The 25,502-nt window shown below is 52.6% G+C and overlaps 3 protein-coding genes across 7 annotated transcripts in view; 1 reads left to right on the top strand and 2 right to left on the bottom strand.

Moving 5' to 3' along the window:
* The window catches only part of RALGDS (ral guanine nucleotide dissociation stimulator), a 56,547-nt gene extending 45,213 nt beyond the window's left edge, over positions 1 to 11,334 (top strand). For 3 of the 5 annotated variants that reach the window (XM_014873255.2, XM_014873254.2, XM_014873252.2), the window contains exons 2-18: positions 3,280 to 3,390; positions 3,810 to 4,003; positions 4,354 to 4,428; positions 4,566 to 4,759; positions 5,135 to 5,256; positions 5,398 to 5,613; positions 5,731 to 5,834; positions 6,168 to 6,252; positions 6,918 to 6,995; positions 7,089 to 7,175; positions 7,456 to 7,488; positions 7,623 to 7,744; positions 7,903 to 7,998; positions 8,143 to 8,344; positions 8,538 to 8,897; positions 9,030 to 9,144; positions 9,338 to 11,334. In XM_014873255.2, coding sequence (XP_014728741.1) covers positions 3,280 to 3,390; positions 3,810 to 4,003; positions 4,354 to 4,428; positions 4,566 to 4,759; positions 5,135 to 5,256; positions 5,398 to 5,613; positions 5,731 to 5,834; positions 6,168 to 6,252; positions 6,918 to 6,995; positions 7,089 to 7,175; positions 7,456 to 7,488; positions 7,623 to 7,744; positions 7,903 to 7,998; positions 8,143 to 8,344; positions 8,538 to 8,897; positions 9,030 to 9,144; positions 9,338 to 9,513 — 2,370 coding nt within the window. In that variant the 3' untranslated portion in view covers positions 9,514 to 11,334. The remainder of the gene's footprint in view (positions 1 to 3,279; positions 3,391 to 3,809; positions 4,004 to 4,353; positions 4,429 to 4,565; positions 4,760 to 5,134; positions 5,257 to 5,397; positions 5,614 to 5,730; positions 5,835 to 6,167; positions 6,253 to 6,917; positions 6,996 to 7,088; positions 7,176 to 7,455; positions 7,489 to 7,622; positions 7,745 to 7,902; positions 7,999 to 8,142; positions 8,345 to 8,537; positions 8,898 to 9,029; positions 9,145 to 9,337) is intronic. The other 2 variants (XM_088177535.1, XM_014873256.2) reach the window with 2 other exon arrangements.
* Positions 11,335 to 11,954: 620 nt separating this feature from the next.
* On the bottom strand, positions 11,955 to 19,110 carry GTF3C5 (general transcription factor IIIC subunit 5). The gene is made up of 11 exons (XM_014873257.2): positions 18,937 to 19,110; positions 18,094 to 18,316; positions 17,670 to 17,868; positions 16,702 to 16,897; positions 16,264 to 16,368; positions 15,683 to 15,797; positions 14,942 to 15,022; positions 14,344 to 14,441; positions 13,616 to 13,698; positions 13,219 to 13,361; positions 11,955 to 12,619 (listed from the first exon to the last, which is right to left on the bottom strand). The coding sequence occupies exons 1-11, from the start codon at positions 19,084 to 19,086 to the stop codon at positions 12,462 to 12,464; spliced, it is 1,551 nt and encodes a 516-aa protein (XP_014728743.2). The 5' UTR covers positions 19,087 to 19,110; the 3' UTR covers positions 11,955 to 12,461.
* A 592-nt stretch (positions 19,111 to 19,702) lies between these two features.
* On the bottom strand, positions 19,703 to 24,802 carry LOC148221424 (bile salt-activated lipase-like). The gene is made up of 11 exons (XM_088177468.1): positions 24,434 to 24,802; positions 24,008 to 24,158; positions 23,645 to 23,767; positions 23,106 to 23,303; positions 22,877 to 23,007; positions 22,352 to 22,459; positions 22,020 to 22,137; positions 21,004 to 21,190; positions 20,565 to 20,768; positions 20,253 to 20,450; positions 19,703 to 19,908 (listed from the first exon to the last, which is right to left on the bottom strand). The coding sequence occupies exons 1-11, from the start codon at positions 24,497 to 24,499 to the stop codon at positions 19,704 to 19,706; spliced, it is 1,689 nt and encodes a 562-aa protein (XP_088033594.1). The 5' UTR covers positions 24,500 to 24,802; the 3' UTR covers position 19,703.
* Between the last annotated feature and the right edge of the window lie 700 nt (positions 24,803 to 25,502).

Genomic DNA, 25,502 nt, shown 5'->3' on the forward strand with positions numbered 1-25,502 from the left:
TGGGGAGAGTTGAACATGTGGCTTTTCCTTGTGCCCCTCCAGTCAGAGGCCTTTTTCCTAATGTTTGGAAAGGACCAGGAGTGCACACTGAGCTGGAGAAATCAAACCTTCCATTTTTCTGTGTCTTCCCTTTTCTTGGTGCCCATCTTGAAATGTGTTAGATCTCGCTTTCTGGGCTGCCAGGTCCCACCTGTATGAGTTTGGTGGAAGGTGCAGATGCCATAACCATCAAATCTTGTTGCAGATGTTTAAAGCACTGCCTGGGCCTGTTGGATTCATCCCTTGTGCCAACAGAAGGGGCTGTTCACCTGTGTCTCACCCTCGGGATGAGGTGGAGGAGGATTTGTGTGCTGGCTGAGCCTGATTCATGTTGCCTTCTTGTGAGGGGCAGAAAATTCCAGCAGATGTGCAGGGCAGGCACTGGGGAGCAGTGACTATTGCAATATTTACCAGCACTCATCTATGCAGAGACCATTTTGAAGGCATTCAGCTTTGGCTGGCTTGCTGGAAATCCTGGTGTGAGTGCAGGATTCTGGGTGGATGGCACAAACATAAGCCACAGGTCAAGGTTTTGAGTCTCTCCCTGCCCTGCTCCCACCTCATCTCCTCCTCTGTAAGGGCAGGAACGTGTTCTTGGTGCAGGTGTTGGAATGAGACTCCTCTGGCTCTGTCCTGCCACTGCTTTTTTGCTCGGCTTGTTTTTAACCAACGTGTCCAGAATGCACAATCAGCATCTCGGAGGAGCAGCCGTAGGAAAGAGGAAGCTCACACGGAATATAAATAGCCAAATTTTAGAATGTCCCAGTGTAGCAGCTCTCCTGGCTCTTGGCAGGAGCCTGCAGACCGCTGGGAAGCCACGGCCTTCGTGTGTGGTTTGCAAAGGGGGAACTTTGGGGGATATCGCACAAGTCAGCAGGGCAAAAAAAATGAATGAATCTGACAGTCTTGGATATGGGAAGGAAATGAAATTTGCTTTTCTGCACATCAGAATGGTGTGTATCCCCTGCACGTGACATGAAATGCAGAGTGAAAACCCTGCACGGTTGTGGCAATACTTTCCACTGGAGTTGCACAGCAGCTGCCAATGATTCATGGGTTGATCCTGAGGTGGTTTTTTCCTCCCATATGATTTAATTTATGAATTTAATTGCATGTCAGCAAGCATCTGACTTTTCTTGATATTTTTGTCTGGGGTTTACAACTAACCAGCCAAATCTCTTTGCTGAGTTAGACTGTACAGGGTTCTGGTCCTGCTGGACCCAGAGCTTTCCTCTCAGCTCAAATGGGAGGTACACAGGGGTAGGGCTGATGTGCAGGTTGGGTGATGGAAGCTGGGAAAGAACCCAGGACAAACTGGGAAGCATTTCCATGGCTTGCTTGTTTTTTGTTTTTTTTTTTTTTTTTGGAAGAAACACAACTTGGCCAACTTGGTTAGGTGCTGTCAGTGCAGATGGTTGATCCAGGGTGGACACAAAGCTTTAGATGTGCTGGCAGCCCTCTCCCAAGGTTGTTCCAGTCCCCAGGACAGTGTACTTGAACATAAATTTGTGCCATAATTTTTCCCAGAGCACTGAACAAGAAGGGGACAGACAGAGGTGCCAGGAAGGACGTTTGGTGTCTGCTGCCTCATGCAGGTGCTCTCAGGGTTGGTCTGGAAACCAGTGAACCCTGGGAAAGGCTCCTGATGTTCACAGCAGAGCCTCACAACTCCTTGAACTTCAGCAAACCAAACCTCTCCATAGTCTGGCATGAAGTGAGAAAAGCAGGTTCAGCAGAAAGTGAAAAAGTCAGCAACCCTGCCCAGGGGGATTCTCTGCCCTCATTCATTACAGCCATGAATGAGAGGCTTTTTCAAGCTTGCCCTCAGTCTCTGAGCTGACTGTGCTTCCCTGCCTTGATTCCTAGTGAGCTTGGGCAGGGTGTGATAGCAGAGCAGAGCCCACTGCTGTGGTGGTGCTCATAAAGGAGGGTGGTTAAAGAGTGTTTGGGTGCACTGGGATCCGCCAGCTCAGGGTCCTGTGCTCGTGTTCTGCTCCTGTCTCCTGAGGGGTGCAGCCTCTTCTGAGCCTGGGGCCCTGGCTGTGGCTGTCCCCATGGTCACAGGGGGCAGTTTGGAGGAGGATTTTTTGCAGGGAGCAGCATCACTTCTGGGCCTCCATCCTAAGTCCTGTCATGGCAGTTTCTTCCTCAGTGAATGCTGTGTTGTTGTCAATGCTCTTTGAGGGGCAGTTGCAGGGAAAGCTGTGGGCTGGCTCTGGCAGGAGAGGTTTGTCCCCACAGCCCTGTGTCCCAGTGATGGTCACCTCCCCCTCTAACCAGCTTTGGGCATTTTTTCCTTCTGCTGAGCTGTGGGTTTTGGTGTGTGCTCGTCCATGTCCTGCCATTTGGTGAGGGGGATGGAGGGCGGGGGAGATCCCTGCAGTGTTTGAAAGGATCTGGATAAATCTTCTTAAGGGAGGCACTGACTCAGCAGAGCGTGGTTAGGGAGGAGGAGGAGGAGGGAATCAAATTGTCCTTGAGGGGCTGGAGCTGCTGCTGAGTCCGTGCTGGGGGAGGTGTGTGCCTGGGGACCTGCCCTGAGAAGCTTCACCCCTTTCCTCACCAAATTTTTGGTGCTCTCCATCCTCCAGAGCAGAAATGGGAGCCTCATGGCTGGGTGCCTGTCACCCAGAGGTGCCTGAACTCCATGCCCAGACTGGTCCTGGTTGTGCCTGGTCCCACCCTGGTGCAGATCTCTGGGATTTCCCCCCAGCTTTGAGCTGGATTTCTGCCTCGTGCTGTGGCCACAGCTGGTGGGTGGCTTGGTTTGACAGTGATTATTTATTAGGGAAGTGCACTGAGGTGCTTGGTTCCTGCAGAACCAAGAACCTCATCACTGAGACTCTGCTCAGACCAGGAGCCAGTGTCACCTCCTGGAAAGGTAGAGGTGTGGGGAGGGGAACAGCCAGGCTGGGCACTGGGCTGTGCTGTCACTGTCCCTTTCCCTGCCTTGTGAGGGGTCCCTGGCACAGCCTGGCTTTGCTGAAGGGCTGAGGCATGGAGCCAGGGGACATAGGACAGACCAAGAGCAGCTTCCCAAAGTCCTGGCTCCACTGTGGCATGTCTCAGCTGGCCAGACACACTGGTGTCACCTGGTTTGCATTTCTGAGCAGGTGAGGGAGACTCACTGCCAGCCAGCTGCTGCCTTTGGCTTGCTGGGATCCCTTGTAGGAGCCACAAAAGCTTCTCTGCCACGCTTTGCTTTCCTTATCTCACGGTGTATCTTGTCTTTCCATGCAGAGCTCCACACAGGAGATTGGAGAAGAGCTGGAGGATGGTGTGATCTACAGCATATCCCTCCGGAAAGTGCAGCTCCATCACACGGCCAACAAAGGGCAGCGCTGGCTGGGGGTAAGCTGGGGGCTCCTCCTGCCACAGGGCAGGATTCAGATGTTTCCCTGCCACGGGAATCGTGTATTGATTTGGGAGCAGAGAGTGGGAGCACCTGTTGCTCTCTGCTGCACGGGAATGGGCACAGGTGAAACAATTTGCAGCCCCATTTTGAAAAACGGGGCAACTCCAATTTGTATCTAGATTTTGGCAACTCTGAGGCCTTTCCTGGGGTTTCCCAAGTGCTCAGGTCTTCTCAGCTCCAGGGCTGCTGGTGTTTGCTGTCTGAGGAGACTCAGCTTTCCTTTCCTAGTTAGGAGAGCTTCAGGCACTGTGGGGATCCCAGCCTAGACCTGAACTTGTGGAGCTGCTGGGAACACTTTGCACTTGATGGTGTCTGTCTTCAGCCAGCCCATTGACTTGTGCTCCTGTCCTGGCAGTTTGAGAATGAGTCAGCCTTAAACCTCTACGAGACGTGTAAGGTGCGGACGATAAAAGCCGGGACCTTGGAGAAGCTGGTGGAGTACCTGGTGTCAGCCTTCAAGGGCAATGATTCCACCTATGTCACCATCTTCCTGTGCACTTACCGGGCCTTTGCCACCACCAAGCAAGTGCTGGACCTGCTGCTCAACAGGTGAGGCTGCCCCGAGCCCCAAAACACAGCTGGGGGTGGTCAGGAAAGCCTCAGCATCTTCTGCTGCAATGCTTTGGAGGTTTGGTGGCTTCTCCCACCTCCGTCAATGCGAAGGTTTGGGGACAGGGTAGAGAGGACACAACTTCCTGGAAAACTGGAGTTTGTCCAGTGAGGTGCCCAGTCCCGGCTGCTTCTCTCTTCCTGTAATGGGGAGGTTGTGGGAGAGGCAGGGGAGCAGGACAGTGTGTAGCAGGTTCATCCTGACCCCTTGGCAGAGCTGGGGGTGATGTGGAGGGAGAAGAGGCTGCTCTGAGTGCAAGGTACTCACTGCCTCCCCTCTGCCCCACCAGGTATGGCAAACTCCACGTGCAGGCGAATGGGGACCACGCCAGGCACACAGTGGACGAGAGGATGGAGCTGAAGAAGTAAGTGTGCCTGTGCTCTGGTGGCAGCTCTTTGGGAGGGGTGTGCTGTCCTAGCGCTGCTCCTGGGCTCGTGGGGGTGCACGCAGGTTTCTCCTGGCGCCTGATTCTCTTTGCCTGTGTTCTCCCCCTTCCTGCAGCACCATCTCCTCCATCCTGGGGGCGTGGCTGGACCAGTACTCAGAGGATTTCCGCAAGCCCCCCGACTTCTCCTGCCTCAAGCAGCTCATCTCCTACGTGCGCCACAACATCCCCGGCTCCGACCTGGAGCGCCGAGCCCGCATCCTGCTGGCCCAGTTCCAGCAGCAAGAGCAGAGCGAGGCCGAGGCAGAAGGTGGGGTCCTCCCCTGCTTTGTTGGGGTCATTTGGGGCTGCAGGTGGAGGGAATGCTGCTGCTTGGCATCGAGGGTCTCCAAAACTTGAGCCACGTGGCTGAACACCCATAAACTCTTACATGAAGGTACACTGGGCAGCCAATCCAAATGCAGCAGGAGTGGGATTTCTAAGTGGATTAGCTAATCTGACTTTAATCCTCTGTAGGCACTTGCACTCAGGTTTAAAATGACTATCCTTTTATCTGAGCCTTGTTTGGAGGTGCAAAGCCAGATGGGAATTAAGAGCCTGGGAGCTGGAGTGTGGGTGTCTGCAGGACGCTGGTGTGGGTTGGTATGGGCACTGCAGTGCTCAGCCTCAGCCTTGTCTCCTGCAGCTGTGGACCATGGCAGCTGCACCTTCCAGCTGGTGGAAGAGAACGGGGTCGGGGATGGGAAGCCAGATTTCCTCTCCTTCTCCCCAGAGATGGTGGCAGAACAGTTCACACTGATGGATGCTGTGAGTAGTCACCCACCAGCTGGGTCAGTGGTGCTCTGGGCACAGGCCTGGCTCTTCCCATCCCATTCCTTTATCCTCCTGGGCTGTTCTCTTCCCAGAGACCACAAAGAAGCCTTTCTTCATCCAATTTTTATCTTCCAGGAGCTGTTCAAGAAAGTGGTGCCTTACCACTGCCTGGGCTGCATCTGGTCCCAGAGGGACAAGAAGGGCAAAGAGCACCTGGCCCCCACCATCCGTGCCACGGTCTCCCAGTTCAACAGTGTGGCCAACTGTGTCATTGCCACTTGTCTGGGGGACAGGTCCCTGAAGCCACAGCAGAGGGCCAAGGTGGTGGAGCGGTGGATTGAAGTGGCTCGGGTAGGACAGCTCACCTCCCACCTCCACCCAAGGGATGAGCTTTTGCCATGCTGGAATACCAGCACCTCCTCCAGCTTTTTTTAACCCAAATCCTGTTGTGTCCTTGTCTGCCCTCAGGAGTGTCGAATCCTGAAGAATTTCTCCTCCCTCCGAGCCATCCTCTCGGCCCTGCAGTGCAACGCTGTGCACCGGCTGAAGAAGACCTGGGACGAGGTCCTGAGGTAAGGAGCTCCTCCAGGGCTGGTTCCAAGGGGAAGAATATGCTGTGGCACTTGAATGTGTGAATGGGATCACCTCAGCTCCAGCACTGCCTCCTGGAGTGTGCCCAAAACCCAGAGACCAGTGTAAGGTGTCAGGGACCTAAGGAGGGTGAGGAAATAAAAGTATCGTCACCTCACCCTTCTGTGTGTAACACCCTGGAATAGCTCCCAAACAGCAAGGCCCAGCTGGAGCTGAGCATAACTGAGCTCATCTGGGTGAGCAGAAGAGATGCTAAGGGGGAAACTCCACCGTGGCAGCATTGCTGACTTTTCCCCTTGTTTTCCCCTGTGCAGGGAGAGTTTCCGCACATTCCATGAGCTCTCAGAGATCTTCTCGGATGAGAACAACCACTCACTGAGCCGGGAGCTCCTCATCAAGGTAGGGGGAAGGGGGACATGCACTGCCCTGCTCCTGGCAGGCAGCTCAGGTTTCCACGGTGTTCCAGCCTCAGGGATAGAGCCCTGGCAGAGCTGCTGGAGTCACAGGCATGGGTGCAGGCAGGGTGTGCCTGCTGAGTCAGGGACGCAGGCAGGAGTTTCAGACCAAGGCTGGGATTTCTGTTTGTGCGCCCAAAATTTATTACCTGGAGCTGGCAAAGCAATTCAGGGAACAGATAAGCACTGGGATGGGATCCAGAACAGCAGGTGACAGCTTCTCCCCAGAGGCAACTGCATGTTAACAGTCCAGTGCAAAGTCCTCTTGATTCCAGGTAGGGTGGTGGAGTTGATGAAAGGCTGCAGCAAAAATGTCTTTATTCCGTGTGGAGCTTCTGCACAGATCCCAGCCTAGCTCTGGTTTAGGGACTGAGAGAAAACAAAATGCAAAAGAGAACAAAGCATCCCATTAGGGAGGCATTTATACAGAAATGAGAGCAGCAGTTCCTACTCACTAAGGCTCTTCTCTCTGTGAGCCATGAAAAAACTTTTATTTCCTCCTCTTTCCTACAATGATAGTTAGACAAATGAAAATGGGTGTGCATTTTAGCTAATAGGTATTAGTGCCATTTCCCATCTGTGCTGATCCCACCTCTCCCCACCATCCAGGAGGGCACGTCCAAATTTGCCACCTTGGAGATCAACCCAAAGAGGGCTCAGAAGCGGCAGCAGCAGCAGCGAGAGATGGTGAGTGTGGCAGGGCTGTCCCTGTGTCCTGTCCCCAGCAGCTGCCCAGGCTGGTCAGCTCTGCTGACCCCACTGTCCCTTCTGTCCCCACAGGGTGTGATGCAGGGCACCATTCCCTACCTTGGCACCTTCCTCACGGACCTGGTGATGCTGGACACGGCCATGAAGGATTTCTTGGATGTATGTACCTCTTCCCAGTCCTCCTCCCCTTCCTCCCAGAGCCTGGGCTGATAAAAGGAAGATTGGTCCCCCGTGTGTCCTGTATCCCACACTGCACATCCTGTATCCCACACCACATCCCATATCCAACACTGCCCATCCACCTCTGTCCCAAGGAAATAGGCTGCTTTTCCTCTGCAGGGTTATTCTCACTGCAGTGGCAGCAAGACAGAGATAGACAGGAGTGGGAGCAATATTCTTGTGCCTGCTCCATACTGACCTTCTTCCCTTTCTTTTCCAGGGTGGGCTGATCAACTTTGAGAAGAGAAGGAAGGTGAGAGCTTTGCCCTGGCAGCTGCACAGCAGGCTGTGCCAGTCACTTTGGGCTTGATCCCTCTCCTTTTTTCACTTTGTGTTCTTCAGTTTTGGGGGAGGGGGTTCTGGTCTCATGGCTTCCATTTGCTGCAGGAGTTCGAAGTCATCGCACAGATCAAGCTGCTGCAGTCAGCCTGCAACAACTACAGCTTCACACAGGAGGACCAGTTTGTGGAGTGGTTCCACAGCCTGGAGCGGCTCAGTGAGGCCGAGAGGTGAGTGAGAGGGGTCTGGGGCTGTGCTGGTTCCTCGGGAGGTCCCACCACTCCTTTCCTCTGACAGCAGCAGCTCTCCTGTGCTCCCCTCTCTGCTCTGCCTCCCTCACGCTTGGTGGCAGCACAGGGAGCTCAAACCTTCCTCTCTCCCTTCCCAGCTATGGGCTGTCGTGTGAGATTGAGCCGCTGTCAGAGTCAGCCAGCAACACGTTGAAGGCCAAGAAAAACACCGGCATCATCAAGAGATGGAGCGAGTGAGTCCCCGGTGGGAGGTGGGGCCAGCGTGGGCCATCTCTGGCTGGACAATGCAGGGGACCAGGCAGGCATGGCCACTCTCCTGCCAGCCAGCTGCACCCTCACCCTGCTCCCTTCTCACTGCCCCGCCTCTCTCCTGGCAGCCGGCAGCCACCGAGCACTGAGCCCTGTGCCAGCGGCAGCTCCCACTCGAAATCCTTCGACCAGCTCAAGTGTGGGCAGTACCTGTGCAGTGGGGACGCCACCGACTCGGTGAGCGTCACCTCCGCCGGCTCCAGCAGCTCCGACGTGGAGGAGATCAACATCAGCTTCATCCCCGAGTCCCCCGACTGCCAGGAGAAGAAGGTACGTGGCAGCTCGCAGGGTCCAGGGGGTCCCATCGTGTGGGGACTGTCCCACCTCTGCCCTGGCGCTGGGGCGAGCAGGCGGGGGGGGCCCAGGGCTGCTCGGGAGGCCCCTGCCCTTGGCTGCTCCGGCAGCACGGCAAGGCTCTCGTGCCTCTGGTGGCTGTAGTTGTGTCGGTCCCCCGTTGTCACAGGTCAGTGAGATCCCTCTGGCCTCCCTCCCCCAGCGCTGGTACGCCCCGTCTGTGGCCGATGGAGAAGCTAAACCCACTGTGTCCTCCGCATCCCCTCTCCTCCCTGCCCTCCAGTTCTGGGAATCCACCTCCCTCTCTTCCCTGGACACGTCAGGCATCGGCTCAGGCTCCAGCAGTGCCTCCTCCTCCTCCGTCTCCTCCACGCCGGTGACGGCCTCCCGCACTCACAAGCGCTCGGTCTCCGGCATCTCCAGCTACTCCTCACTCTCGCTGCCCCTCTACAACCAGCAGGTCGACGACTGTTGCATCATCCGAGTCAGCCTGGCTGTGGACAACGGCAACATGTACAAGAGCATCCTGGTTAGTAACATCCCCCGGGAAACACCAGCGAGGGGTGGCTCGTCCTGCTTGGTTGGATATGGGCATGGCACGTTGTGGGAGGAGTGAGAGGCTTTAGCAGTGTTCTGAGCTCACAGCACTCTGTGCTCACAGGTGACGAGCCAGGACAAGACCCCCGTGGTTATTCGCAAGGCCATGGCCAAACACAACCTGGATGGGGACCGGCCTGAAGACTATGAGCTTGTCCAGATCATCTCGGAGGAGAGAGGTGTGTGTGTGTGTGTGTGTGTGGGCTTTCCTGGGGCTGTGCAGCCCCGCAGCTTGGGCAGCACTGGGCTTGAGCTGGGATGAGAGGTGACAGCAAGAGGGGTCCCAGCACCTGGGAACAAACCTCAGCCACACTCTGGTCCCCTTTCGAGGAAGGGGGTACCTGACTGACCCTCATCCCTGTTCACTTCCAGAGCTGAAGATCCCTGACAACGCCAATGTCTTCTACGCCATGAACTCCGCTGCCAACTACGACTTTGTGCTCAAGAAGCGGGGCTTCTCCAAGGGGGTGAAGATCAAGCACGGCTCCAGCTCCACCCTGCCCAGGATGAAGCAGAAAGGCCTGAAGATCGCCAAGGGCATCTTCTAGCCTCAGCCCCACTGCCACCCATCACCGACGGGGCCTTGGGGGCAGCTGCTCCGGGCTTGGCTGTGGCAGGTCCTTGTGCCGCCCTGCACGGCAGAGGAGTGACCCCCACCCACGGGCACTGGCTGTGCACCTCCCTTCCACACCCAGAGCTGAGAGCTGGGCAACTGGTGTCAGCCTCTGCCTCTCTCTGCACAAGCCCCCGTTCCAATCAGGTCTTTTTTTTTCTACACAGGAAGGCAGCAGTGGGGGGGGATTTGCCTATGTTTTGTTTTTTGTTTTTTTAACCTTCCACGGTGCGACACTTGTCCAGCCCGGCCAGCCCAGAGCTGGAGCCCGCCTCTGCCGTAGGTGCCTTGTGTCTGAGCGAGCCAGGGAGCGGTGACTCGCAGAGGGGCTGTGTGACAGAGCAGAGCAGGAGCCACCATCACCCTGGAAGGGGCTGCCAAGCCTCCTTCCCAGCTTTCCCGGCGTTACCTCCACGTCTGTCCTCCCTGGGATCACTGGCGTTGCCAGCACCGCACAGCTCTGCCTGTCCTTCCCTTGGGAGAAGCCACGGATGCCCTGGGCTGAGAGGTGAGCTGGAAGGACACAGCCCTGCACCAGTGCTGAGCCCCGTGGAGGAGGCTGTGGCCATGCCACGATGGAGTGGGTGCCTCGTGCTCTCCCCAGCTGGAACCTTCGGGGTCTCGCTCCTCTCCCGATCCAGAGCATCCTCCAGCTGGACTGGGCAGGCCCACGTTCAAACTTGCACCAAAGATCAAATGCCAGTGTCTCTTCTGCCGAGGGAGAGCTTTGGGCCGTGCCCCCAGTGCTGCCAGCTTGAGGAAGAGGAGAGCAAAGTTCTGTGTGAAACTGTGTAAATAGAGACTTTGGGTCTGTGTGGGCATGCGAGGGACTGGAGAGCTCAGGGTGCTCCAGGTGCCCCAGCTGCCACTGCCTGACCCACAGAAAGTGCCACTCACCTTGGGCTTTAACCAGACTTTTTCAAACACTGACCATGGGAGAAGCAGCAATGAGACTTTTTTTTGTATAAAACAAAAAGTTTACTGATTTTTTTTTTTTCAGTATTTATTGGTTGTAAATAGAAGAGGCAAACTTGTACATTTTACTAATCCAGCCTCCCCCTGCCCTGCAGCCCAGTCCCTGTCCTGTGCTCCCCCTGGTATTTAAGGCTGCTGGGAGGGATGCTGGCAGCAGCAGCAGCATTGCTCTGCTCTGCTCATGGGGTGCAGACTCTGCCAGCCTCCCCCTCCCAAATTCTCTACCACTAATTGCTCGAGCAGGGGCAACAATGCTTGTTTTAATCATTGTAGGAAACACTAACCAAAGGGGGACCTTTTGTTGCTCCTGCCTCCATCTCTTTTTTTAAGCGCTTCATTCCAGCAGATCTTTTCTGTTTCCCATCTGTCTGAGTTCCCAGGTGGTCGTGGTGCCTTCCCTGGCTCCAGGACAGGGACCACACTCCAGGGGCTGGGGCTGGTGGCAGGGGCTGGGCTTGGTGGGGAAGAGGCTGCTTGGGTGTGAGCGTGGCTGGCATGGAGCTCCTCCAGCCCCGCTGCCCACGATGCACATGATGGGAGCTCCTGGCTCCCTGACGCAGGGGCAGCCTCCTGCCTCCCCCCTGCCCCAAAGCCCCTTCCCCTGGGCACCAGCACCCCTGCGAGGGTGTTGGGTGTTCCCTCTGCTCCGTGCCTGCCCACCCTGGGACTGACTGGCTGTACCGTATGTATTTTGTACCACTTCAATGAAGGAGCACACTGCCCGGTGTGACTTGTACACAGCAATGTAATTAGTCTTTGCAATAAAATACTGATGCTCAAATGTCTCTGCCCCAAGGCAGGGCTTGTCCTGTCCTCTTTCCCCAAAATGCTAGCACCTTCCTGGAGAAAGGGAGATGGACCTGACTGTGGGAGAGTTCATACTTTATGTTCACTCTGGTGCGTTGAACTCTGTTTTGAAAAAAAGGCTTTTAGGGTGAGGGACCAGGCTCAATTTTGAAATGAACCTCATTCATTTGAACCCATGAATTGAAACTCTTGCATTTTCCCCTTATAATTTGTTGTGTTTTACTTTTGTTACAAGTAACACCTCTAAAAGCAACTGTAACAGCCCATAGGGTTTCTGCAGTGGAGGAGAAGAGGAGGTCTTACTCTTTTTTTTAAAAAGAAAGCTTGGCTTTCAGGTGTGCTCAGAACACACTGGGGAATGCACAAGATCCAGAAAACACCACTAGCTCTTTAATTTTTGGGACTTTCTTTTGGTGGGAACAATGCAGCTGGCAGCGGCCAACTTCTGTGCACCTGAAGCTCTGCCCTTGTGCCAGCTGCCTTCATTCCTTGTTAACTGCTAGCTGGGCAAGTCAAAACAGACCTGAGAAGTGCAGCAGGTAATGAGACAACACACACTACATCCCAGGAAGGGAATTATTCACTGACAGAAAGTGTATTTTCCTGCTGGTTTTATTTCCAAGAGGACCAGCAAGGCTCAGTGCTAAAGGCATGGCACAGTATTTTCATTCCCTCTGGACAAGCAGAAGGGCAGAACCTGCTTTAGAGACTCCAGGAGCACTGGATTCCTTCTCCCAGCATCTCCTCAGGCACCTTTTCTATTTTCCACATGGCCACCAACCTGGAGAGAGTGCACTCCCACACATGGGATTTGGGAATGCAGCTTCTCCCATATTCTGGTGTGTTACCAGCTGGTTTGGATTCTGGGCTTGCTCTTGGGAGTTTGCTGAGCTTGCTGGAGGGTTTCTCAGCCAGCAATTCTGAAAATGCAGGCAGTGGCTCCCAAACATCCAGAATGCTGCCCACCAGCAGTTAGTGCAGAGAGAACATCATCAGCTCAGTACAAGCTCTGCTTTCCCAGATCCTGATGCCAAACCCTTGGCTCTCAAGGAGCAAGAGCAGAGACAGTTCTGTCCACAGCAGCCACACTGCTCACTGAGTTCACACATAGTCCAGAATTTCTGTCTCCATTTCATTTTCACTCCCATCAGAAGGCTTGAAGTCTTCTTCCTCCTCCTCTTCATCATCCTCATCCTCTCCAGACTCGTATGCCAGCTGTTCTTTGCCATCTTCACTGCTTGTTGTATTTGAGAAAAGAGCTTAAATTGGAGAGAAAGAAAGACACTGTGATGTCTCTCTCAGTGCAACCTGGGGGCATTTGCAGTTGAGTTCACAGAACATGTGAGAGGAAGGCAGCAGCCTCAGGGGCACAGCTAATATTGCACATCTTAATAGAATCTGATCAAGCCCAGAGCAATCTGTCTCCACACTCCAGGAAGGAGAGCAGAACAGCAGCAGAGCTGCAGTGCTGTGCCTCCTCTCCTGCTTCATTCTGACCCAATTCACTGGGATATTATTGCTTTGGCCCAGCATCATGAAGAAATAATTTCCTCACTTGGTCAATCAGTGATATAAAAAGTAAAAAGTAAAATGTCACCAACAGATAAATCAGTCAGAATTAAGATCTTGATTATCACTGTGCAAAACACATTTAAAAGCTGAAGGGCTGATAATGGGGAGATTAAATAGAAAACCTTAAGTCCCAGCCATCCCTAATGCCAACCCACATTCCCAGTGCAGGCCAGCAGCCTCAGCTCCCACACTGGAATGAGCAACATCCCAAAGAACACACACAGGATGCAGGAACACTTCTGCCTCAGTGCCAACTACAACATCCTCGTGTCCAAAACATTCTTACCAGGTCTGGTGGATCTGATGATCTGCTTTATCATCAGGGACATGCTGTCCCTCAGGTCATCACTGGTCTTGGCAAGGCACCACCCGTCCCTCTCCGTGCATTCTGACTCAGTGCCGTCATTCCGATGGATGATCTTCTGCAGGCTAAAGAGCAGCAAAAGGGAAAGAAATGTTTCAAATGAGCTACACTGGTTTACTTCCATTTCACTTCACTGAGCTGCAATAGCACAGTTGGTTATCCAGGTAATTGTCAGATGGGAAAGGAAGGTCATGTGTGAAAAGACTGTTCTGTTTTTATTGAGCAACTAAATCCCTCTGATGTTCCTGCTCAGGGGGAGAGGGGTGAATGGACAGGGTATAAACAACTGAAATCTGTCTCTAAGACTCAGCTGCAGTACCTTTCCACATTTAAGTCACAGAGCTGGTAGAACATCTGTCGGTAGGGGGGTAAGGCTCCTTCTCGGAAAATGTAGACGGATTCCTAAGAGGAGGAAAGAAGGAAAGGATTCATGTGCATTTTATGGTGTAACATGACAACTCTGGCATAACTGAAGGTACTTCCAATGGGCTGATTCAAGAACAAGCTATTTCCAAGAGAAACAAGTTTTATGGCATAGATCTGTACATGGCAGAAGATAAAGATGAATGAGGAATGCCCCAAAATGCCTCTGCAGCCACAGTCACATCAGCACTGCTGTGCAGAGAACACATTTCACCTCTCCAACCTGCAGCTCTGTCTGCAGCCTGTCACTGCCTAGCAGTGCACCACGGGCTTCATTCTAGCAAAAAAGAAAACTCATTTATTTCTTCCAGCTTGTTGAATTTTGCAGCACAACCTGATAAAGACATGGTGATTTTTTTGTACTTCGCTGCCCATGAAGTTCCAATTTTATCAACTGAAGCAAAATGCTCCTCACATCTAAGAGCAGAGTGGAAACCACCAATCCCACCTTGCAGCATGTAACAAAATACTCAGGTGATATTCCATAGTGCCATCTCCAACTAGGAGCTTCCCAGGCAAGCACATCAACTCACTCACAGCTGATCCCTTGATAACTGATAAACCAGGAAACATCCCTATCTCACTGAGATATTTCAAGATTTTGGTATAAAAAGTCATGCTTACCTTCAGCTTATACCTGCTGGAGGGGGACTTTTTTGCCCCAGATGTGCCAGCTGAACCCAGCCCCTGTTTCAGGTCGTGGACACTGACTGTGTGACTTCCTGAAAGGAAAACAGAGTCCTAATTAGGGACATCTTTCATATTGGACTGTCACTTCTCTCTGTTGATTCAACAAAACCAGACCAACCAGCAACAGAGCATGTGTTTTGTTCATTCTTCAGAGATGTTACTGGACAGTCCCAGGAAAGGTGCTGACTTGGGCAGCTTTTTCCAGAGCCCATTTGTTCATAATTTTAACCTTTTCTACTCTCCTTTGACACAGAAAAGGGAACTCCCCCATTCTCTGCACCTCAGTGAATTCTGAATTCCCAGTGTGGCTTGCAGAACTCCTGCCTGCTAACAGATACTGTGGCTCAGCCAGACTCCCACAACATTTCCCAGCAGGAGATTTTTCTCTGACTTAACAGCAGCAATCTTATAACCAGAAAACAAGCTCCAGTTTTGGCTCAGCTAGAACACAGGAAGACCCTTCACCACCTGTGACTAGCAGGGGGCAAACAGAGAAGCAGAAGAGCCAGGCAGCCTTTCTGGGCCAGCATACCTTGTTTCTTGACAGTGATGGGCAGGCTGTAGTTGTACGTGCTGCGTTTTGCTTTCACAGGCATGTCAGTAGCAGCATAACCTAGAGGTGAAAACCAAAATCCAGTCATGAACTGAGGGCAAGCACTCTGCAGAATATCCCCAGCTCAGGAACACAAGGGCTGCACTGGTGTGGGAAGGGCAGGATATGCTGGCTTTAGCAGTGGGGGAAGAAGAGATCAACAAAAACCCTTTAATTTGGAAATGTGATCGTACGTCAATGAATGGATGCCAGCTCTGTCATGGACTTACAGACGGCATCACAAACTCCTTTTCCTCAACTTATCCTTTCCAAAATCAGAGCAGGGAACCCCACATCCAAGGTCTGAGACCCAGTATTCTGCAGGAAATGCTGAGGTCCTTGAGGAAAAGCTGCAATGTGAGCACCAGAATTCCTGCTTGGTGCCTCCCCTGAGTGAGGAGGAGGAGGATGCTCTGCTACACCGACACTTGGGCTTGGAACTCATGGAGGAGGAAAGTCAGAATTTAGAATGTGTCAAATGAGGAAAGACCAATTGCACACTATGAAAGAAAGTATTACAGGAGTTTTAGAAAGAACTACAGTAAGCAAGGAGCTCAAAAGGTGACACGTTCATCAGAGCAGAAATATGGCAAAAGAGTTTGAAAAACACATAAAAAGAAAAATACTACCAGGATTAACCAGAAAGCAGAGAGAGCAGCTCTGTGGGTTGGGCCCTTTTACCATATTTCATTCCACAGCGAATTCGGAAGTCCAGCACTTGATAAATCTTTGCTTCAGGCTGTTTCCTGGGGTCATACCCAAACCTGACCCACAAGCTTCTCCAAGGACCTGTTAACTGCACAAACACACCAGGGAAGATGGTTACGAAAAAGCACCACAGTATTGCACTTTCCTTCAGCACACAAGTCCTTGGAAAGTTCTAACATTTTCCCTCATTGCCCAAAGATATTTATTTTACCACCTCTTTGCTCACTTGCCATGCCAATATTTATATACTGAAACTTGGCAATCAAAGCATCAAAGCACAAATATTTGTGTGCTTTTACAAACCAACCTTGTAAGGTCATAGCCAAGGTGAACAGTCACTTGGAGTGTCTGCCTGACCTGCAGAGGTGATTGGAACCTATGGAGCAAACAGTCACTGAATCCTCCTTGGCTTCAACTTTGGTTCTAAAGCATTTCCTTCCCTCTGTCTCTTTACATTCAGTTAAGCTCAGGTACTTAATTTAAGGACCTCAGAAGGTGGTAAAGGACCAGGAAGAGCCAGGTGATGCTCCCTTGCTCACAGATGTACCACTCACCATGTAATAGGCCAAATATGGCAGCAGCACCTTCAGCTTGTCTGGATGGACACTGATATTGGCTTTCACTGCATTGCGAGACCACACAGGACGTGTTTCAAAGAGCTGAAATAACACAGAGACAAGCACAGAACAGGGGGATGGCCTTAGCAAAGGCAGAGCAGCTTTCCAAGTGGACTCAGGTCTGTATCAGGGCCTTTGGCACTCAATATGGGCTATTGGATGGTGATGTGAGAAGTCGTGGCACAAAAAGGGGCTTAATGTGAATTGGCCACAGATTCAAAGCTTAACTTGCAGGACTGAAATGAACACAGCAGTGTCACTAGCATCTACTCACACTTGTATCAGTCACAGTCACCAAGAATTTCTGGGAAAAAATGTAGTTTTACTCCCCTGCTTGCTGCAGGACAGTGCTCAGATCAGGAGTAAGGCACACACCTTTCTCAGCTCTTCCTCCACCTTTTTATCCACAGGATTGGTACACACTTTCTTCCAGTTCTGTACAGCAGCATCCAGTGGTTTAGTTGGGATTTCTTCATCATCAAAGTTGACAAAGATGGCATTGTGTGGGCGCCGGGCCCTGCTGAGGCCAATCAGGTTCTCACCAGACACCTGGGGATTGTTGTATCCCTCCCTAAGGAACAGGGAAAGACAAAAGGGACTCAGCCAGGTGAGCAATGGGCTGGTTTAACTTCGGCCCAATCTCCCCTGATCACACACTGGTACCATAAAAGACTCTCATGGCACCAGTGAGGAAAGAAAATTTATATTTAAATAAACCCCAAAGCTTCAAAACTACATCCATTTGCACATTGACAGAGGAGCTCTGCTCTGGGTGGCAGAATACCCTCCAGGCACTTGGGACCGATGAAATGTTTTGGAAAGGCTGAATCCTCTGCATTTGCTCTCCTCGAGCTACTGCAGCTACTCAGTGGGTCAGGGGCAAAGCAAGAGGGAACTGCAGGTAGCAACTCAATCTGGAAATTTCTTTTTCTTTGAAAAGTGCCAGTGAAGGCCAACAATGAGAAAATGAAAGATGTTTCTTGTGGGAGATCTCCCAGGTTGTTCTTCTGGCAAAGCCAATTGTGGCCAGGAGGACACAGGAACACATGGCATCAATCCTTGGAAACCCTGCCCTTGGCTCCTGCTCTCTGGAAGCAGGCAGGAGCTGTGTCCTGCATCCCATACTGTGTGAGTGAGCTGGGAGAGGCATCATCTTCACCTCATCTCCAGCTTCCCTCACCTGGCAAATCCTCAAGTGGAATTTTGCTGAGGTTGCCACTGCCAGGCAGTTTCTGGCTGGTTTTTGCCTCTGTTGTGCCAAATCAAGAGGGATAAAACAGCACAAGGCAGCAAATTAAAAGGGTGAAACACATGAAAGATGTATCATGAGAAAAGACACTGACCTGTGCTGTATATCTGGGCGATAAAAATAGTCCACAGGAGTGTCCAGACGTGAGAAAATGGGTGGTGGGATGTAAAGAGGTAAGTCCTTATTGAAAAATTCTTCCTTCTCTGGTTTGAGCATCAGGACTTTGTCATACATGGAGGTCTGCTTGCCATCAGGGCCAGAGTGCATTGCCAGGTACTGGAAGTCAGACATTCCTGTAAGAAACAAAAGTTAAAACACTCTGAAGTTTGTTGTGAATTCAACAGTATTTCTCACACTCAACTTCCAGGAGCAGGAGTCTGACAAGTTTATGCAAAGGTTTATCCAGCAAGGAGGCTGTAACAACAGCACACTTGATTTTCCTTCCAGCAGGGGGAAACATCCTTTTCCCATCAAACACACTCATCTCTAAGCCACATGCACACAATCCCAAGGGTTACCTTGAAATTTGTAAACAGTGGTGACAATCCCGAGAATTTCCATTTCAAACTGGACTTCTGGCTGGATTTGTTCCTCGGTGTCCAACTGCTGCTTCTTCTTGCTCCTCCTCCTGACCCTGAGCAGCATGGTGGAGGTGGGGAATCGGTTGGCACACACGGGGTGGCAATAGGGGTCCTTGGGGCGGAAATACAGCTCCAGCCTTTTGGCAGGGTCGGCGTAAATCTGTCAGCAAGGGGGGCACAGCCCTTGTCAGCATCCCACCCACACAGCCCTGCGCTCCTGTGCCAGCCCCCAGCTCCACAGGCATCGGCTGTTCCCCTCACACAGCCCCAGGGGGATCATTCCTGCCCCACCAACACCTGCAGCACATCACAGGCATGTGCAGCCACTCCATCCTGGGTATCAGGAAGAAGTAAATTAAAAAGATAGCATCCTGGATATGAGGAAGAAATTCTTCCCTGTGAGGGTGGGGAGGCCCTGGCACAGAGAAGCTGTGGCTGCCTCATCCCTGGAAATGTCCAAGGACGGTTTGGAGCAAGCTGCTCTAGTGGAAGGTGTCCCTGCCCATAGCAAGAGGGTGGAATCGAATTAACTTTATAGTCCCTTTCAACCCAAACCATTCTATGACTCCATGATTTTACCCCACACCGCCTGAATCCCTGCTCGGGGACAGCAGGGAAGCGGCATCACCCCCAAACCACACACGGGCCCTGCGTGGGGACGTGCTGGGCTGGAACGACTCACACAGAGGGTCCCACGTGTGGGCTCGCCCCGGCCCTGGCCCTCATCCCCTTGCCCAGTACCAGGGCGAGCCTCTCCGCCCCTTCTCCGGACCCACTCACCCGCGACACCCCCTGCTCTCCTCCCAGCGTGCGCAGCATGGCCCCGACATCGCGGACGAGCCCCGGGTACTCCACGCACACCAAGCGCGGAGTGCGGGGCAGCTCCAGCACGGCCGAGCCCCGCGGGCCCCGCTGCCGCGCCGCCGCCATGGGTGCCGCGCCGCTCCGTCCCGGCGCCGCCCCGCGCACCGAGGCAACGAAGGTTCCGCCTCACGACGGTTCCGGGGGGGGGGGGGGGCAGCGGCGGCGCGGCCGGGCCGGGCTCGGCCTGAGGGCCTGGTCCTGTCCTGCTCGGACCTGGGGCTCCTCAGCCCGGCTTGACCCCATAAACAGATGCAGAATCACCTCCCCCGTGTGTTGTTTTGTCCCTGTCCTGCTTGGACCATGAAGGAAAACAACCCTGAGCTGAGCCAATGGTCGCATGCATTTGTATGTTTCTCTGGTCGTGCAATGCACCTGGTGTAATTCTCATGAAAACAAGCTTTTGCTTCTTCAGAACTTCAGCCTTCATCTCAGCAATGTTTAATGCCACAAAAGGTGGCAGATGAATGATATAAAGTGAGAGTGAGAATATAATTTGCCTCAAGGGCAGTTTGGTCAGGCCTTACTGTCACAGCCAAGGGAACACACATTGCCCACAGATGTTCCATCCTGCCAGACCTTGACATTAGCAAGAAAACTCTGTCACAGCAAACACAGAGAAAAACAGAGTCACTCAGTTACATGCAAGCTTTTAATGATCTCTAAAAGATTGCTTTTTCTTAGCTTCAGAACAGTAACTCTGCCTGGGAGATGTTGGCAACCTGTGGGAGCTGCAGATACACCGAGTTCCAGAAGGTCACAAACCGGGATCTCAGGTCCTGCTTCACAGAGCTCTTGCTCATCTTGTTGTTGATATCCAGGTAGTATTTGCCCTCGCTGGTGTAGGCTGGCCAGGAAACGGGCACTTCTGAATTGCCTTTGTTGGGATCACTGGGAAAAAAAGAGGCACAGAAGCTCAGTTTTGAAGTTTTTGGCCGGAACCCTGTCTGCTCAAGTGAGGCTTTAAGTGAGAGGAAAGAGAGAATCTGACAGTAGGACAAGCAATAGGAATTCTGCCTGCCAGGAGTGAGTTGATGACCTGTGGTCTCCTCCCTCCATCCCGTCTGGCATCATCCCAGCTAAACATAGGGACTTAACTTCTGTGTGAGTATTAGGCCTCAGGAATAAGAGAGACATGGAACACCCTAATTTTGGGAATGATCCTGAAAATGGACAAAACCAGCAGCCTGAAGGGCTGCATCAAGCCCTTCAAAGGTGGAATGGAAATCACTCACCCAGTGCTGGCAAAATTGGTCCAGTAAGCAATCATGGCCTTTGAGACAGTCCTGTGCTTGGTCTTGTAGCCCAAGGGGGTGGCAAAGGGCTTCCCAAACACGTACTGCAGATCATCAGCGTGGTCTGCCCCGACCCAGCTGGGGTACACGGGCATGCGGGACGGCTGGGAGAACACGTAGCTGTAGGTCTTGCCACTCCTGGGAAATAAAAGAGCCTGGCTCAGCAGCTGTGAGGGGACAGCAGAGCCCTCTTAACCCACTCCTCAGCCCCCCAGGTTGGCTTTGGGCTCCTGCCAGGGCCGAGCTGCTCACTTGGCATTCTGCACGTGCAGGTCCAGTGCCTTCTGTGTGGGGATCAGGAAGATGTAGTCAGTCATCAGCTCCACCACTGTCTTCTTCACCACCTCCTGCGTGGGTTTGTCACCCCAGCTCTGTGTGTAGATGTTGTAGGTGGCGTTGGCTCCAGCCTCGCCCCTGTCCACGGTGAGGCCTTTGACCAATTTGTACACCTCGTCCCTGGAAGGACAAGTGATATTAATTAATTACTGACCAGCAGCTCCAGGTAGGGCAGGGCTCTTGCCTGCTCCTTTCTCTTGAAGCCTCTGGACTCGGCAACAAAAGGCCTGGGCACCCAGGCTCACAGTGACATCCTGTTTGGATGCCTTGTCCACTCAAGTCTAACTCTGTGGTTTGGGAGCTGCACTAAGAGCAGATGTCTCCTGTTGAGGTTCTAAGGGCACGTGTGACTCACGCAGTGACTTTCACCAGCGGGCGGTTGATGGCCGGTAAATCCACACCGGCAAAGAAGTGCCCGTCCATGTCATTGACCCCGGCCACGTAGTCGATGTCAGCAGCGTTGGCAAAGAGGTTCTCTGGCATGTCTGGGAGGAAATCCCCATCGACCACAGGAGACAGGGCGAGGGTGTGCACCAGGGGCACTGCAGGAGACAAGAGTGGAGTCTGTTAGGTGGTGAGGAAACACCACCTAACACCAGAGATGTGGTCTGGTACATCCAATGACTCAAAGAGAAAGAACAGGCTGTGGTGAACGACAGCTTGAGCAGTGACTTGAGCAGTGGGCATGAGGTCACCCAGACGCAGGGTATACCTCATGGCTAAGAATGAAGGAGATCTGCCAGGCAAACACCACCTGGTAACATCCACTAAACCTCTCCTCCTGCAAATCCCTTCCCAAAGAGTCCAGCCAAAGATAGAATAGAGCTGAACTTCTCATCTAACCTGGCCATGCTGTCTGATTGTCAGGACAGCCAGCCCCAGAGTGTGCAGTTGCACAGCAGTGTTATGGCCACTCTATTCTGACCAAGGCTAAATGCTGTGGTTTGTGACCAGGAGAATCTTCTTGGGGAAGGAATCCCCACAAACACAAATGCAGCAGCGTTCCTATACTCCACCCAGCGACTCAAATAGAAATAGCAGGGATGTGATGTATTCTGTTGGTTTACAAGCTGTTTTCAGGGATTGCTCTTGCTGCTTTCACAGAACAGGAACCCAAAACAGTTGCTCTGTGACCAAGGCATAGCCAGTGGTAATCCCTCTGCCACTGCTACCATTGCATGCGGGGCAGTATTCACCTGGTGCAATGTGCATCTGCCTACAGCAAGGTGACTGCAAGAGCTTCCATTAACATCCCTTTTCTGAAGGGCACAAGCATTGTTTCAATAGTCCTGGAAATTGCTCCAGAGTCCTGCCAAGAGCTTGGGGAGCCCAGGGTGGCTGATGGACAACAGCATGGGCAGGGGGACTTACTGGGCAGGTTGATGAGCTGCAGGTGGTAGGCCAGGGTCAAGGTTTTGGGGTCAGAGCTGCGCAGGCAATCGGCCAAGATGGTGGTGTTGTCAGTGGAGCAGCCCACCTTTTCTCCAAGCTGCAGAGGAGAGAGAGAAACATCCAGGCATGAGCTCCCAAAGCCAGCAGTTGTTCTTCTAGAAGCAGAGCTGTGGAGTGGTTTCAATGTCAAAGCAGTGACTTTCCACAGCTCTGCTGGGCACAGCTCCCGCCCAATCCCTTCCTAGCCATGCCCTCCTCTAGGGAATTGCTTTTTTAATTTTATACTTGTCCAGGCACGACTTGCACATTACCTTTTTGGCCCAGAGGAGCGGGTCCTTCTGGATGGCCCAGCTGCAGAGGCCGACACCGCTCTGGCTGATGGCTCTCTTGAACAGGCCCTTGTTCTTTGGTGACAACGTCTGAGGGGAAAAACAGAAACAAGAGAATTTGGGTACAAACTCCTGAAGACACCATGGCATGCCCCACTGATCACCTCCCAGCTTGTGCACCCAGCCTGGGGAAGATGCCACCTGTTGTGGTGTTTAACAGTCTCAGGAGTTTAAAAAACAATAAAGATGTTGAGAAGAGGAGCAGAGGAGGGGGACATGGAAAGTAAAGGCAGTTTCTTCACAGGACACATGGCTGCAGTGGTGGGGCTGATGAAGCTGCAGAAGGAGGAGCAGCTACAAAGCACTGAGGCTGAGCATGGCTGTCCTGGCCAGGGCAGCACGTTATTGAGGCAGCAGGTGGGGAGGAAAGCAGGTGAGTGCCAAGGGGCTCCTCTCTCTGGCTGACACAGAAGGGGGCTCTGATCACAGCCAACAAGGATCGCTCACCTGCAGGGAGACACTGGTGGCACCGGCCGATTCCCCAAAGATGGTGATGTTGTCTGGGTCACCGCCGAAAGCTTTGATGTTCCTCTTCACCCAGGCAATGGCCATGTGCTGGTCCTTGAGCCCGTAGTTTCCTGAGGGACAGAGATCAGCCACCAGTGAGCAGGGGCACGGCAAAGCTGTCAAACTGGGCAGCCTGGACAGGGCCCCCGAGGAGGATCAGCCCTGGTACCTGGCATGTTTTCATCGCCGGTGCTCAGGAAGCCCAGCGGCCCCAGGCGGTAATTGACGGTCACCACGATGACGTTGCCCCGCACGGCGATCTCCTCCCCATCATACAGGTAGTTGTCCAGGAAATTGGCTCCCTGGCTGCCTCCGACCAGGAAAGCGCCGCCGTAAATATAAACCATCACAGGCAGCTTGGTAGAGACTGGCAGGAGAGGAACACGAGCAGAGTGAGCCCGTTCTGAGCTGGAAGCTGCTGCCCCTCCATGCCCTCACCCCCTCCCTGAGCACTGCTCCCCTCTGCCCTGTGCAGGAGCTGACTTGATGCTCTGCAAGAAAATCCTTGCTCTGCTCAAGAGGCTGACCCTCCCAACACAGTGAAGGTGAGGGAAGGTGTTGTCTGACACAGCTCCCCCCTTTTTACCCTGAAAATCACTGCTCAGCACCTGCCCACTACAGACCACAACTACTGAGACAGAATCCAGCACAGTCTGTGCACACAAGGCAGGTGGGAATGTCCTGCCCAGGTTCCTGCCCAGCACATACTCTGCTTCCTCCCTTGAGGGATCCAGATGTTCAGGTAGAGACAATCCTCACTCCCACGGACATCAGTTTGTGTCAGCTTCATCTGCAGGCAGCGTGGTTTGAATTCTTTTGTTTCCAGTGTTCCTAAGAGGAGAAAGAGAAGACAGCATGTCCTGGTTAAGGGTATCAGCTCCATTCTCTGGTTGCAAGGTGTCTGCTCACCCATCCTTTCCTCTCTGAGTCCAGTGCAGTGGCAGCAAACCCTCCCCAGACCTTACAACCCGTCTGAATAATACGTTGTACCATTTCCCATGTGTACGAGATTAAAGAGAGAGAAGTGAAAATAAAACCCCAAACCAAAGGCATTCAAAAGTTGGATCTTACCATCCCAGCCAGGATGAGGTTCAGGGTCTTGCAGAGTCTTTGTGGGGGCAGCAAAGGGAATCCCTCTGAAGATGTCGACGTAGCCCCCAAAGAGTCCCAGTTTCTTATTCTCACCTTTCACAAATCCTCCCTCGGTGAGCACCACACCCAGCTACAGGTGGTACCATGCAGAAGAGAAAATCCATTGCTCTGTCCTTCATCAGTGTGGTTTCCCACATTGCCACATATTCACATCCCACCCTCCCCATCCGTGCCCTTGATCCCTTGTGGAAAGCCCACGGTGCCACTGGAGCTGTGGCTGTGCAGGTGCCCTGCAGGTGCCCTTTGGAGCAGACAGGCAGCAGCAATTCCCCCACAGTCCCAAAGACAAACGGCAGGAGGAGAAAACCTTCAGCCTTAGGGTGCAAACCCAGCCTTTGTACTTACGGTCGCAGCCCAGGCTACCCCGAGGTAGGAGCACAGGGCCAAGCCCAGGATGTGCCAGCGAGCCATGGTGAGTGCTGGGCAGACTGTCCCAGCTGGAGAGCTGTGCTTATATAGCCAGGGGTGCAGGTGTGTGCCAATGCCATGGGCCAGGCTTGGCTTGGAGCTGAAGCAGGGCAGCCTCCACACCTTTGTCCTTCAGTAGCCTAAGGCCAGTCCATGGCTGACGTAGCAGGGCATGGCTGTGAGAGCCCTGCAGGTGCTGCTTGTGTGGGCTGGAGGCCAAACCAAAGTAAATTGCTCAGTCCACGAATATTGCAGTGAAATTAAACCCAATGGAGTCTTGAGAAGCCTCATCGAAGCACAGGGGGCTGGAATTATATTAAGCTATGCAGTAGAACATATTATCAGTATGAGAAGCCTTGCACTCGTAACAGACTCGGGAATGTAAAAGATTCCAAATGACAGCAAGCCCTAAAGCTGATTCCATCCAGCAGCAGCCAGATTGCTCATCGAGTTCACACTTAGTCCAGAATTTCTGTCTCCATTTCATTGCCACATCTATCAGAAGCATTGAAGTTTCCTTTCTCCTCCTACGTCTGTGGCTCATGGCAGCTGCTCTTTGTCATCTTCACTGCTTGTTGTGTTTGTCAGAGAGAAAAGGGAATGGACAAACAATACAGTGGATACAAGCATTAGCTTTGAAATTTTTCTCTAACAGAAAATTCATCTGTCAGTGTGCAATACTTTCCCACATTTAATCACAGAGCTGGTAGAACATCTGTTGATACGAGAAGGAAAGGATAAGAAAAGAAGGAAAGGATTTGTGTGCATTTTATGGTGAAATGAGAGTCTTCACAGGAGTATGCAAAAATGGAGTTTGTGTTCCAGATTTCTAAAAAGGGACTCAGCCAGGTGAGCAATGGGCTGGTTTAACTTCGGCCCAATCTCCCCTGATCACACACTGGTACCATAAAAGACTCTCATGGCACCAGGGGGGAAAGAAAATTTAAATTTAAATAAACCCCAAAGCTTCAAAACTACATCCATTTGCACACTGACAGAGGAGCTC

Source organism: Sturnus vulgaris, chromosome 22 (genome assembly GCF_052056855.1).
Source record: "Sturnus vulgaris isolate bStuVul1 chromosome 22, bStuVul1.hap1, whole genome shotgun sequence".
Lineage (NCBI taxonomy): Eukaryota > Metazoa > Chordata > Aves > Passeriformes > Sturnidae > Sturnus > Sturnus vulgaris.